Source organism: Chrysochloris asiatica, unplaced genomic scaffold (genome assembly GCF_000296735.1).
Source record: "Chrysochloris asiatica unplaced genomic scaffold, ChrAsi1.0 scaffold00045, whole genome shotgun sequence".
Lineage (NCBI taxonomy): Eukaryota > Metazoa > Chordata > Mammalia > Afrosoricida > Chrysochloridae > Chrysochloris > Chrysochloris asiatica.
The window spans coordinates 7,600,652-7,615,206 of NW_006408563.1; the positions used below are offsets into that span (position 1 = coordinate 7,600,652).

The 14,555-nt window shown below is 38.8% G+C and overlaps 2 protein-coding genes across 2 annotated transcripts in view; one reads left to right on the forward strand and one right to left on the reverse strand.

Moving 5' to 3' along the window:
* Nucleotides 1-3,328, reverse strand: part of CARF (calcium responsive transcription factor) — a 75,362-nt gene extending 72,034 nt beyond the window's left edge. The window contains 1 exon segment of the mRNA XM_006861973.1: nt 3,272-3,328. The gene's annotated coding sequence lies outside the window, so the exon portion shown is untranslated.
* A 767-nt stretch (nt 3,329-4,095) lies between these two features.
* The window catches only part of WDR12 (WD repeat domain 12), a 22,863-nt gene continuing 12,403 nt past the window's right edge, over nt 4,096-14,555 (forward strand). Inside the window, exons 1-7 of the mRNA XM_006861974.1 lie at nt 4,096-4,136; nt 6,633-6,727; nt 7,067-7,161; nt 8,102-8,208; nt 9,299-9,414; nt 9,846-10,000; nt 12,605-12,650. Of these exons, the coding sequence (XP_006862036.1) occupies nt 4,096-4,136; nt 6,633-6,727; nt 7,067-7,161; nt 8,102-8,208; nt 9,299-9,414; nt 9,846-10,000; nt 12,605-12,650 (655 nt within the window). The remainder of the gene's footprint in view (nt 4,137-6,632; nt 6,728-7,066; nt 7,162-8,101; nt 8,209-9,298; nt 9,415-9,845; nt 10,001-12,604; nt 12,651-14,555) is intronic.

Here is a 14,555-nt window from a genome sequence, read left to right on the forward strand (position 1 = left end):
ATGTAATACTTATTTTAATCTTTCAGAACAGCATGAAAAAAGTTTAAGGACGGTGTTCTCTTTTCTTTTATCTATGGCTTGCCCTCCCCATAATCTTGGTTTGACCTACATACCCATTTTCTTTTCGCCCTTTGTTTTAGAGCTTAATAAATTATTTCACTTAGTTCTCATGAAGACTATGAAGTACGTATTATTACCTATGTTCAGATAACTGAAGGATGGCCCTTCTGAAAACTGAAGCTACCCAGTACTTTGCTTAGGATCACAGAGAGCATCACAGCTCAAATTAAAAAGAGTAGGAAAAGAAAAATTAGTACTCAAAAGCCCGTATCATCCACACACTCATGCCATTATACACAATCCAAACAAATCCCAGTGCTATCAAGTTGGTTTCTATTCATAGTGCCCTGATACACAGTTTCTGAGGCTGGAAATCTTTATGGGCGTAGATAGCCTCATCTTTCTCCCTTGGAACCACTGAGAGGGTTGAACTGCCAACCTTGTGGTTAGCAGTTCAGTGTTTATCCTACAGCATCACCAGGTACTCACAGTTTAAAAAAGGATAATAAAGAGAAGTATTATTTCCAAGTTAAATACCTCCAGATGATATGTCACGAGGGTCATAGCAAATTAACTGTGTAGGAAATCATTAAGAAGCAATAGCTTGTTCTAGTAAAACACTTGATTAAGAAAAACACTCACAGTAAAACATTAATTATGCTGGTTTTTGCTTGGAGGCAATTCCAAACAGAATATAGTCGTTGTGAAAAAACAAAAACATACTGAGATTGGTGGTGAAGGACTGGACAGAGTTTTGTTCTGTTGTACATAGGGTCACTATGGGTCAGAACCGACTTGACAGTAGTATCTAACAACAAGAAAGGAGTCAGTTATTTGGAAACACTAATGTATTTTTTTCCTTAACTAAGGTCTCAGTCAAATGGGAAAAAAAAAAAGTAGTTAAATGGAAAAAGAAAAAGTATCTTACTGAATTCTACATTTTGCTTTGCAAATTACACGTCTCTTATAAAGTAGACATAAAGGTGCTGCATTTTACTGATGCTACTTTTGTTAAAAACCTGCACTGACTCTAAGTATAAGATATTTACTTTGTTTTGATAAAAATTAAATCAATGAGTTTTGAAAGTATAGCTAATAAACTATATATTTTACAAACTATTTTAATAAACTATTATCAATAACTTAAAAAATCTGAAACAGAATCTAATCATTTTAAGATTTACAGATATATATAATCATAAAATCACTTATGATTAAAGGTGAATGTTTAAAACTTGCAAAATTTTTTCTGTTATCTAATTCAGAAAATGGTAAGAATTCAATTAAGAAAGTGTTTTAAATTACCTAATGTGCAAAATACTCACCATTACAATTATCACCTCTTACATCAGCAACCTCAGTACTAACAAGCTTTTCTTAGGAGTTTTATTTTATCCTCTGCCACATGATTATTCTCCCTAATTTGCTCAGGATGGCAAAAACCAGTTACCAGGTGCCATCATGTGGATGCTAACTAATGGCACCCATGTGTGACAGAGCAGAACTGAGTTTCTTAAGTGTCTCAAGGACTGATTTTTTCAAAAGTAGATCACTAGGCCTTTCCTTTTGGGCGTTTCTGGATGGATTCAAACCTCTGACCTTCCTGATTAGCTGCCACCACCACCGAAAGTATCATGGAATTGGTTCCGACTCATAGTGACCCTGCACAGGGTTTCGGAGGCCGCAAATCTTTACAGGAGCAGAAAGCCTCATCTTCCTTCCGTGGAACAGCTGGTAGTTTCAAACTGCCAACCTTGAGGTTAGCAGCCAGACTGGTAACCACTACACTACCAGAGCTCCTTGGACCACCAAGGCAGGGCTTCTAGTTAAACTGACACCTACATGATAATGACAGTAACAATAATAATGTTGTGTGGGTGTCAACTCACTAACGTTTACTAAGTGATTCCATTGTGGCATTTAATTCTCACAGTTAAACAAAGTGTGCCATAGAGGTTAAATTAAATAGATGAGGCAAGATTCCAACCCAAGCATTCTGGTTCCAGGGCCTGCTTTCTAAAATGTGAAAAATTGAAAACAGTTCTAGTTGCATCACCTTTCTCTGATAAAAAACTAGTTTTCTCTTACAGTCCTCTTATTCATTTCTCATATTCTATGACTGATTTAAATATTAGGGACCCACTTAAATGTAGTACGTCTTTAAGCAACACAGAAAAGCAAAACTTTAGTTGCCTTCCCTTGTACATATAAATACCGATCTGGGACGAAATTTTGTAATCCAGTTTCTGCCTGATTCTAAATGTTTCCACTCTAAGTACCATCTGGGAGCTTTTCTGGCAAAGGCCTTAAAAAGTACCTTTTTAGGATGCAGACAGTATCTCTCTGTCCATCCTCCCTCATAGAGTAATTCTCAGGACAAATGAGAAAACGCAATAGATTTTTTAGCAAGTCAAAAACAAAACAAAAAAACTCAGAAAGAAAAAGTGGGGGAGAATGTGTGGGAGGACGCCTTTGCCTTCTAAGCAGGACATAACCCGTTGCTTGGAGTCAATTCCATTTTTAGCGATATTACAAGGCAGTAGAACTGCCCCGTTAGGTTTCCATGGATATAATCTTTATGGAAGCTGATTGACACGTCGTTCTCCCAGGGTACCGCTCGCTGGTGGGTTTGAACCGCCAACCTTTATGTTAACAGCCAAACACTTTAACCATGGCGTCACCAGGACTCTGACATAAAGGGGTCAGAATGCGGGGAGCTGGGGAAAACAAGACATCAGAAAAGCGAGGCGCTGGAAACTAGAGGAACCACCGTTCGGGCGCTCCTGCCCGAGGAGAGTCTTGGGCCCGGCGGTAGCGCGCTTAGCAACCCTTCTCAAGATACCTAACATTCTTCTTTTCCAGCCTGTCTCCCCGGAGCCCAGAACCCCTCTCGGGCCGGGGGAAGTAGGCCCCGCTATGTCAGGCCCCGAAATGACCTCAAAGCGGGGACACAGCTGCCACCCGCATCCAGCTGTAGCGGGGAGCGGGAACCCACGGGTACTCAGAGCCCCCGACAGGTCAGGGGTTGTCAAGAAGAGGCACGAGGAAGAAAGGGGGGTTGGGAAGTAGCGTCCGGTCCGCCGGCGCATACACCTCAGCCAAACCTCCGACTTCCCCAGCCCCGCCGCCGCCGAGGGCCCTACAGGGCGAAGAAGGAAGTCCACAAAATGCCGGAGCAGAAGGGAGAAAATTCAAAACGAGTCTACTCAACCTCGTCTTGGCTCCGAGGCCCCGCCATGGAGACCAGCGCAATGCGCAGGCGCACCCCTCGGGCAGCACGCATTGCAGTCCCATGAGATATGACCCCTATCGGTCACCGTTGTGTTTCAATTCTGATTCGTTCTTTTTTTATATGCCCGCCTCTCACCTGGATCTAAAACACAAAACTGCAAGCGAGAGCCCAGTGAAACTATTGGGCTACTGAGGTTCTAATTGAGAGTGAACATGAAAAAGAAAACCGGTGAAGCCTTTATCATCTGAAAGTGAAGACATAGAGAACTTAATAACTATCTGGCTGGGATTAGGGAGTAATTAGTACAAATAAGAGATTCCGCGAGCTCCGTGACTGAAAGACTATAATTCCCAGTAATCACAGCGACTAAGAAGCACTGCTTACTGGGGATTGTAGTATCTAGGAGTCGTGTTTGAGGTGTCGTGCATTAGGACAATCTCTTAAAAAATTCAAAACAAAACACAGACAGATTCGAGTCGGGGCTTTTTATGTCTTGCTAATCAATCACAGGCCTGAATATATTGAAAGAAATTGTAGCGATGAAAGGGGCACGACACCTTTAAAACTAGGCTTTACTGATCGATGATCCCTAAATCTAGGAATAGGCACTTGATGTTTGTGGGCTGGGTCACTGTGGAAGAGCGGCCTCGTGGTACGGCTTTCTGAGGAGGATCTAGACTGTAGCTTCTTGATTTCCTGTGCCGTCTAATTTTGAGCCGCCTCTTCTTGTAGTACCAGTTGACTAGATCGGCACTGCCCAGACGTTTCTGTGGGCATCTTGTGTATACGTCTTTCGTCTTACCATGGCTCAGCTCCAGGCACGCTTCTACACTGACAACAAGAAGTAAGTAAGCGCCCCCATTCTAAGTACCCCTTCGGCATGACCTTGTCTTTCTTTGCTTGATTCTGTTTTCAGTTCTTGGTCCCCCACCCGACCTGCCTTTTTTTTTGTCTGGAGTCCGCTCGAGCTGGTTCTCCTCGAGGAACCGGCACCCTGTGAAGCTTTCTCAGGGATTGGCCGGCAGTCTTCCGACATCACCACTTTCGGCCCAGCTTCGCAGGCTTTCTAGAATTTGATTGTGAGTCGGGGGAGGCCCGAGTCGTTTCCTCAGTGAAGCACACCATGTGTGTAATTCAATACGAATCCAGTGCTTAAAGAGACTGACGGGACACGTCCTTACAGCTGTGGTGGTCTCATTTCTGAAAACACAACTTCATTTTCTTTGTTTTTTCCCGATTACACTGTTTGTGTGTGTGTGTAAATTACATCGTTATTACTATTCTTTTGGAAAAGAAATATTGTAAAGTTAATTGAAAACTCAGTTTCTCCAAGTATATTACAATTAAGCATTTCTCATGAATACAATTTTTCCCCGGATTTTATTTCCTTTGCTGTTGTTGAGCATATGCACGGCAAAATACACATCGATTCTGAAGTTTCTACATGTACCATTTAGTGGCAGATGCCATTCTACTTGTGCAGCGGTTCTCACCCTGCTTTTCTGACTTGTGTCTCCCTTGTTTCCTAAACTCACAGCTCCCCAAGGTTATCCCATCGTTCCAGTTATTATTGTCAATTTAATCCTATATGTTGTTCACATGCCCACAAGTCAGTTCCAACTCATAGGGTTTTGAGGCTTCTCCTAACGAGCCAGCAAGCGACCTTATGTACAAAGCAGGGACCACAGCAGACCTGCAGCCTCATGATTGGGATGTGTGGGCCCATTGCTGCTGCCCCTGTGTGACAGAGTTGCAGGCTTTTCCATTGCTCAGACATTAATTAGGTGCTTTGACTCAGATTCTCTAGTAGCCTTCTTTTTCACTGTTGTCAATCTCAGTAATGTCACAAATTCAAGGTCCTGTAGCACCTGATATGCGAGTAATTGAAAAGCTTGCAACTCTCTCACTTACAGATTGGTCTACCTACTACTACTCAAGGAAAAAAGAACATTACTAGTGTATTTGTAAAATATAATTTTGTTGTGGTAGGTAAGATACATGTGTATTTTGATCAAGTGTACAGTTCAGTGGCATTAATTATAGTTACAAGATTGTACAACCATTGTTGTGATGTGCCATGGAATCAATACAGACTCATAGTGACCTTGTATAAGGTTTCTGAGGAGCAGCTGCTGGGTTTGAACCAATGCAACTAGCATTCAGTAAGAATCATTTATTATATATAAGTACAAGATTCCTGGTGTGGCGCTGTAGGATCAGATTGGCAGTTTTCAACAAACTATGCAGCACTGGAGGTACTCGTTCATCTATACAAAGAAATTTGGAAGACAACTACCTGGTCAACTGACTAAAACAGATCCATATTTGTGCCCATCTCAAAGAGAGGCGACTCAACGGGATGTGGAAATCATTAGACAATATTAATATCCTATGCAAGCAAGATTTTGCTAAAGATAGTTTAAAAAAATGGTTGCAACCATACATAGACAAAGAATTTCCAGAGTTTCAAGCTGGATTTAGAAGAGGACATGGAACGAGGGAGATCATTGCTGACGTCACATGGATCTTGGTTGAAAGTAGAGAATATCGGAAAGATGTTTACCTGTGCTTTATTGACTACGCAAAGGCTTTCAATTGTGTGGGTCATGACAAACTATGGATAATATTGCCGAGAATGAGTATTCCAGAACACTTAATTGTGCTCTTGAGGAACCTGTGCATAGATCAAGAGGCAGTTCCAATAGAACAAGGGAGTACCGAATGGCTTAAAATTAGGAAAGATGTGCACCAGGGTTTTATTCTCTCACCATACTTAGTCAGTCTGTATGCTGAGCAAACTATTCGAGAAGCTGGATTACATGAGGAAAAACCTGGTATCTTTAACAACTTGCAATATGCAGATGATACAACTTGGCTTGCTGGAAGTGAAGGGGATTTAAAATACTTTCTGTCAGAAAGCATTGATAACCTCCTTAGCTGTTGCTTTGCTGTTCTTCCTGATTTCATGTGCACTTCTTTATACATACCCATTTCCCCATTTGGCAAAACCTCATTTTTTCTAGATTCACTACCTTCTTTGTACATCTTTGTAGACCCTACTCCCCAACTTTGTGGGGTTTTTTTCTCTGTGTGTACCCCTGCTTTATGTCTGTATAACGTGTGAATTATTTTTATTACTTACTGTTCTTACATCATTTCATTGAATTTGATGACCACAGTCATCCTTTCTGAGACAGTAGCCATATCCTAATTGTTCTGTGTACCCCATGCAGAAAAAGGTCTGGCCAACAGTAGGTATGTAATATTTGTTGAAAAATGAAATGCACATTTATCCAAGTATCTGTGGAATTGATTTTGATATATCATTTCCTTTTTATAGATATGCGGTAGATGATGTTCCATTTTCAATCCCTGCAGCCTCAGAAATTGTTGACCTTAGTAACATCATTAATAAATTGTTGGAGGCCAAAAATGGTAGGTATATATACTCTTGAGAGTTAGAAAAAGGTAAATTGCCACAGACTACACTAAAATAAACTGAAATTTTAAAAATAAATTATAGTATGAGCTTCTTTGCTGGAAGATAGTTTAAAAATGTTTTGAACAAAAAGTTTTTCAGAGATGATTTATTTCTATTAAGTTGCTTTAAAGAGAATATGTAGGTATGATGGTTATGATTTCAGGGTAAAGATTTTTGTTTAATAACTGCGATTGTAGTTACCTGTTTGTTTGAGGATTTTTTGATACCTCTGCCAATACCACTTGACCCCAGGTCCTAAGAATGATGATAATTTTATTATGTGCTTTCTTTAGAGTTCCACAAACATGTGGAGTTTGATTTCCTTGTCAAGGGCCAGTTTCTACGAATGCCCTTGGTCAAGCATATGGAACTGGAAAACATCTCATCAGTAAGTTCAAATACTTCTGTATTTTACTTAAAGCATTCTTAAGTTTGCTTAAGTAAACTCATTTTAGAATTAGCCTGAACCGCTCTTCAGCACCCAAGATTCTTTTGATGATTGGTTTTCCCTAGCAATTTGAACTTTAGTTTCTATATATTTAATTTTGAAATCCCTACTCTTGGTGTTGTTGGTTAATACACAGGACTGCAAAGTCCACTTGAACCAGGAGGCCTGTGGTTCACGTTCCCCAGCTGCTTCTTGGAAACCCTGTACAGGGTCGCTATGGGCTAGAACCCGACTCTGTGGTACTTAACAACAACAATTCTTCGAAAAACAGTTTCATATTTGTGGAAGAATTGGCAACAAAAAAGGGTAGTAAATATATGTGTGGAGTCCTGGTGTGGCGCTGTGGGTTAATGTGCTTCACTTCAAGGCCAGTTTGAACCACACGGTCAGTGGTTCAAGGTCACCAGCCGCTCCTTGGAAGCTCTATACAGGGTCCCTATAAGCCAAAACTGATTCATGGCACTTAACAACAACAATGCACATGTATAAAGTAATTATGCATATGTAATAAAATTTATGGGTTAAGTTATTCTGATTTATTTTTCCCCCCAATTTTCAAATATTCTATTATAATTGGTTTTATAACTTAAAATGTAATATATAATTGCTTTGAAATTTTTATAATTAAAATTTTTTATATTCTTTTGTTCCTCATCTTTAGCATATATTATCCAAGGTTATTAGTATTCCTTAATGATATTATTTTCATCAGACATTTAGGTCAAATAAAGTTTTTGACTCTTTGTATGACTCCTAATTTTCAGGGTTTATGAAGGGCACTAATATGAAGGAGATATATTACTTTTAGCCTCCATTATCGTCATAATATACTGTTTAAAAACTGTCGCACCTGAATGGCTTCTGGTTTCTCTTTGACTAGGAAGAGGTCGTGGAACTAGAATACGTGGAGAAGTACACTGCGCCTCAGCCTGAGCAATGCATGTTTCACGATGACTGGATCAGTTCAGTTACAGGGGCAGAGGAATGGTACTGTCAGATGCATGTCCTTTTATCTCTTTTTTTCAAAATGCCATTCTTTTAGTTTTTATAAGTCCACTATGTGAATATTTTTCTCTGATTTCCAATTCTTTGTAAAGATAACTTTATGAAATAATTACATTCAGTGTATTCAAGAAGAAGCTAATTCTCTATTAATAGGTTTTCTTTTTTGTCTCAAGTTGTTATAGTGACATTTATCTTCAAAATAGGTCATGTGCTTTGGGAGAGTTATGTGTTTGAGTATGATGTTTTTAAAACCAAGGATAATTTATTTCACTGAGGAAAAATAACTTGTATAGTCACAAATCTCCTGACCTACTACCATGAAGATACAGATTATGTTTGTTGCATTAGTCCACAGAGTGCCAAACCAGGAAAAGCATAATTTTTTGAACTACTTTTAAGTAGGTCGGCAGTTCAAGCTCATCAGCTGCTCCTCAGAAACCCTATACAGGGTTACTATGGGTAGGAACTGACTCAACAGCATTTAACAACACCAATGTCAAAGTAGACCCAAGAAGGTGAGGATGGCTCAAAGCAAACCCCCATTGACCATGTTTTCAAAGCTGTAAATCTTTATTATGGGAGCCGAAAGCCTCACCTTTCTCCCAAGGAATGGCTGGTGAGCTTGAACTAGCAACCTTGTGGTTTGCAGTCTAGTGCTTGTCCTATAGAACCACTGCACTTCCCAAAAGGAAATTATAGTAGGAGCTAGCTTCTTTCTAAGTATGTCTCCTGGGAATTATGACATGACATTATATTTTTCTTTAAATGATTTTATTATTTTGTAAATGTACAGTACAAGACTTTTTAAAATAATTTGCTTGGTGTTCCTGAGAGGTATAGTATTTATAACAGTAGTAAACAATGAAATCTAGGATTTGTCCATTGTATTTTTGTCTGTAAAAGGTCAGGAAATGCCAAATATTTTGAAATCTTTATCTTCATAACTGAAAAAGACTTTAAAAGTATAATCCTCAAAGTTGACTGTCATTGCCTGAGAAAAACAGTTGGTTTTCTAAGTTTTAAAATGCTGCTTTTGTATTTCAAAGAATTTTTTTCTCTTCATTTTAAACAGGATTTTAACTGGCTCTTACGATAAGACTTCTCGAATCTGGTCCTTGGAAGGAAAGTCAATAATGACAATCGTAGGACATACAGATGTTGTAAAAGATGTGGCCTGGGTGAAAAAAGGTAAGGATTCTTTGCCTAATCTGATTTGAAAATCAGCCAGTTTCTCTGTTGGAGCACAGTGGGGAGTCGCCAAGGAATATTTCATGTTTCAGTTATTATGAGGTCTTCAGCAATTTAGTGTCTTAGAAAATAGTAATTATAAATTGATAGAAATGAATCCTTCCTAAATTTACATCAGGCAATATACATTTCAGATTAAGTATGTTAAACGTTTCAAATTAAGTGTGTTAAACTCCTGTCCTTTATATAGCATGTTTTGAAGACTCTTCCTGTTGTAAATTAGCTTTAATTTAAAGGCCAGCCTAATGAACTCTTATCTTTTTGACATCTTACTTAAGGCAAAAGAAGAATAATTTCTTTGGTTTCTGAACACAATGTATTTAAAAGCTTTACACTAATCTGTTTCTTATTCTGTGTTCTCCTTTCTTCAGATAGTTTATCTTGCTTACTACTGAGTGCTTCTATGGATCAAACGATTCTCCTATGGGAGTGGAATATAGAGAGAAACAAAATGAAAGCCCTGCACTGCTGCAGAGGCCATGCTGGGAGTGTGGATTCTATAGCTGTGGATAGCACAGGAACTAAAGTAAGGAGCTTGTGTGTTACTGTTGTGTTGTGAAGTGCCATCGAGTCGATTCCGACCCATAGCGACCCTGTATTAATACAGTGTTAATTTAGATTTTAAGCTTTTTATTAAAAAAATTTTTTTCATATACTACTTGTGATTGACTTAGTTTAATAATATTTAATGATTAAAGAATATGCTTTCAAACCAACAGTAAATATTCATACAATGAGAGACACTTCTTCAGTCTGAGTATCTTTGGTTTAAAACCAATGTATAAACCACAGAAATTTTAACAAATCAGGTAAACAGTCAGTTTCTCTATACAACCTTAAATCACAATAATCGATACATGAGGTGGCTCCAAAAAGTTCATGGAAAAATTCCGTTATCTTTCAGTTCCATTTTTCCATGAACTTTTTGAAGTCCCCTTGTGTTTTTAATCTGTCAACTACTCACAATGCTGTTATAAATTTTAAATGCCTAGTTTAACATTTAAGTAAGCGCTGTTGTTAAGTGCTAACTCATAGAGTTTCTGGGGTTGCAGATCTTTACAGAAGCAGAAAGCTTCATTTTTCTTTGTTATTGTTGTTAATGCCGTGAAGTAGGTTCCAACTCATAACAAATCTGAATACAGTTTCCAAGGAGCAGCTGGTGAGTTTGAATCACCAACTTAGTGGTTCAGACCAACCTTTCGGTCCAGTGGTTATCCTACAGCGCCATACCAGGACTCCTCGTTTTTCTTAGCATACACTGAATTCATGATAATAATAGAGTTTTATTTGAGTGCTGATATACTCTATCATGACTAAATAGCAATTGTTAGTTGAAAGGAAACAAAAATGTTGATAATACTTTTTTGTCGTGTTCTTAAGTGCCGTCAAGTCAGTTCTGACCCATAGTGACTCTGTATAGGGTTTCGTAGGAACAGCTGGTAAGCTTGATCCACTGACATTGCAGTTAGAACTGACTTTGCAGTCTTGAACATTAACCCACAGCACCAAACCACACCCGGTTTATATGGGGCTACAAAGCCTCTTAAACAGGGGTGGGGAACCTTTCTTCCCCAAATTTATAACATCATTTGTGGGCCATATAAAATGATCAACTTAAAAATTAGCTTGCTATATTTGGTCAAACATTTCATTAACTCATCCTTGAACCGTAAGGTTGGTGGTTTAAGATCACCAGCTGCTCCGCGGAAATCGTATGCAGGGTTGCCATGGGTTGGAACCAACTCACTGGCACTTAACAACAACAATGTGATGGTTGGAACTGTGGTTGCTAGGCAGTGTATTCATTTCTTAATCCGCTGACTCCGCGTATCCTTTTGTGTCCCACTACCCCCGTGGAGAGCTGTTCTCCCCACGCAGACCAAATGATTTCATAGGCATTATTATATGGCCCTTGGACTCCTGGTGTGGTGCTGTGGGTTAATGCATCAGGCTGCAAAGCCGTTTGAACTGCAAGGTTGGCGGTTAAAGCTCACCAGCTGCTCCTCGGAAACCCTTTACAAGGTCACTGTGGCTCAGAACCAACTTGATGGCACTTAACAACAATATGGCCCTCGGAATCCTGGTGTGGTGCTATGGATTAATGCGCCAGACTGCAAAGCAGTTTGAACTGCAAGGTCGGTGATTCAAGCTCATCAGCTGCTCTTCAGAAACTCTATACAGGGTTGCCATGGGTTGGAATCGACTTGACGGCACTTAACAACAATATGGCCCTCGGAGTCTTGGTGTGGTGCTGTGGGTTAATGCGTCACACTGCAAAGCAGTTTGAACCACAAGGTCAGTGGTTAAAGCTTACCAACTGCTCCTCGGAAACCCTATACAGGCTTGCTGCAGATTGGATCTGACTCCATGGCACTTAACAACAACAACATAAGGCCTCGGGCCGGATGTTCCCTACCCCTGCTCTTAACAGAAAATTCCCTGAGCCGCCTCAAAGTATTCTGCATTTGGGAGTATTTCTTTAGTATTTCCTTACTAGTTAGGATAAAGGACATTTTATATATTCAAAGAAAAAGATTGGTGATTTCTCAATTTGAGCCAAAAAGAAGTTTACATGTTGTTGAATCAAGACTTAGGTGAATTTTCCCCTGTCTTATAGCTACACAAGACAGAAATTCATCTTCAGTTTCTTAAACCTAAATGAAAATTTATCGTAACCTAAGTGATGATGCAGTTTGGCCTCAGGAACCAACAGAATGGAGGCTCAGATGTACTTAGCCCACTGTCTATAAATTGGCTTTATTTTCATTACAGATTGGCTTTCTCCACATGGCAATGAATCTGGTTTTCATTATATTCCAGATTTTAGATTCTTAAAAAAAGACTAACTATAGCTCTCTTGGACACAGTTTTAAAAGAAAGGTCCTGAATAAGTAAGAGACCTATTGGCCCTGATCCAAACAATTATGAGTAGGGTTTGGGAGTACAGCTTCCAGGAGACCAGAAAGTTGGGCAGATGATACTTTGGTAGTAAAGAATTTCAGAGCCTATGCCCCACAGAAATTAAGTAAAGTCTTAAATTAAGTAGTAGAAACAATGAGGCAAGTAATATCATTAATTATGTTATATACTCTGTCCTTTTATTTTTTTCCCTTTGTATATATGTGTTTAGTTTTGCAGCGGCTCCTGGGATAAGATGCTAAAGATCTGGTCTACAGGTAAATATAATATTGTTTTTTTCTCACTTATTTTCCATGTATTAGTAATTTCAATGAAAGAGGACTTTAAAACTTCATTTCTCTATGGCTGCGTAATGGTCCATTGTGTCACATTTTATCCATATTCATGGACATTTAAGCTATTTTGGCTATTCTGAATAATGCTGCAATGGACATTCGTGTACAAGTGTGTTTGCATTTCTGTTTTCAATAGTTTGACAAGTGGAATGGCTGGATCATGTGGTAATTTTATATTTAACTGTGTGGGGAACTACAAAAGTCTTTTCCACAGCAGGTGTACCATTTTACACCTTTTTACAGTCCCACCAGCAGTGGATATTGTTGTGCCATCAAGTCAGTTCCGATTCATAGCAACCTTGTATAGGGTTTCCAAGGAGTGACTGGTAACTTTGAATCTCCAGTCTTGCCATTCAAACTGGCCTTGTGGTCCAGTGCTTATTGTACAGCGCCACATCCCAGGACTGTATCCAGCAATGTATAACTCTTCCACTTTCTCAGCTTCCTCACCCCTATCTGTTGTTATCCATTTTTTTTAAGTGTAACTGTCTTAGTGGGTGTGAAGTGATACGTCATTGTAATTTTGTTTTGTTCCCCTAATGACTAATGAGGACTCCTGGTGTGGTGCTGTGATTTAATGCGCTGGACTGCAAAGTAGGTTTGAACTGCAAGGTTGATGGTTCAAGCTCACCAGTTGCTTCTCAGAAACTCAACCAACTTGATGGCACTTAGCAACAACAACAATGATTAATGATGTTGAACATCTTTTCACATGTTTGTTGGCCATTTGTATTTCTTTTGTGAAAGTTTGTCATTTTCCAATTGAGCTGTTAGTTTTTTTGTGATTAACTTATATTTGTTGTTGTTTTTAAGTGCCATTGAGGCAGTTCCGACCCATAGTGACCCTGTATAGGGTTTCCAAGGAGCAGCTGGTGAGCTTGCACCACTGACCGTGCAATTCAAACGGCTTTGCAGTCTGGCACATTAACCCACAGCGCCATACCAGAACTCCAATGAACTTATATAGAGTTCTATATATTACTGTTGTTAAGTGCCATCATGTCGATTCCAACTCCTAGAAACCTGTAGAGGGTTTCCGAGAAGCGGCTGATGAGTTTGAGCTTCCAACCTTATAGTTCAAACTAACCTCACGGTCCAGTGCATTATCCTGCAGCACCCTGTATAGGGTCACTATGAAACAGAATTGACTTGATGGCAGTGAATTTTTTATTTTTAGTATAATGCCCTAAGTAAAGTTCACAAAATTGAGGTGGAGGGATCAAGAAAAGTTTAAACTGTTTGAACTAATTATCTATAAAATACATAATTCATTTTAGTAGATTTTCCAAAAATAATTTAAAATTTTTGAGGCATAAAATATTTAAGTTTAGGAAATTTTCCTTTTGGAAAATTTTTGATAGTACTGGAAAAAGGAGGTAATGTATATGGTTAATTATTACCCTTGAAGGATCTATCGTCTTGTGGGAGAAATACTAATCACAAAGTTATAAAATGTGAAAACCTATGGTTTCATTTTAGGTGTATAGGTATACTGCCAACTCAAATTACCTATAATAATAATTAAAAGAAATAAAGCAAAAATTATTTGGTAGAAAAGTGGAAATGTATGAGGGCGAGTTAAGAATGATCCACACCCTGGTTAAAGAATTTATTTTAATCAATTTTTAGAAAAGACAGATGCATCATTTTTTGACATAATTTTCTTGTTTTTCAATACACTTTGTCCATCTGTCAACAAGTTTTCATATTCCCCTATTAAAAAATGTTTTAAGCTGAGCTGCGAGCCACGAATGCACCACTGTCTTCACTTCTTCATTAGAGGTGAAATTTAGTCCTTGAAGGGCTGATGAAAATCCAATGGAACAA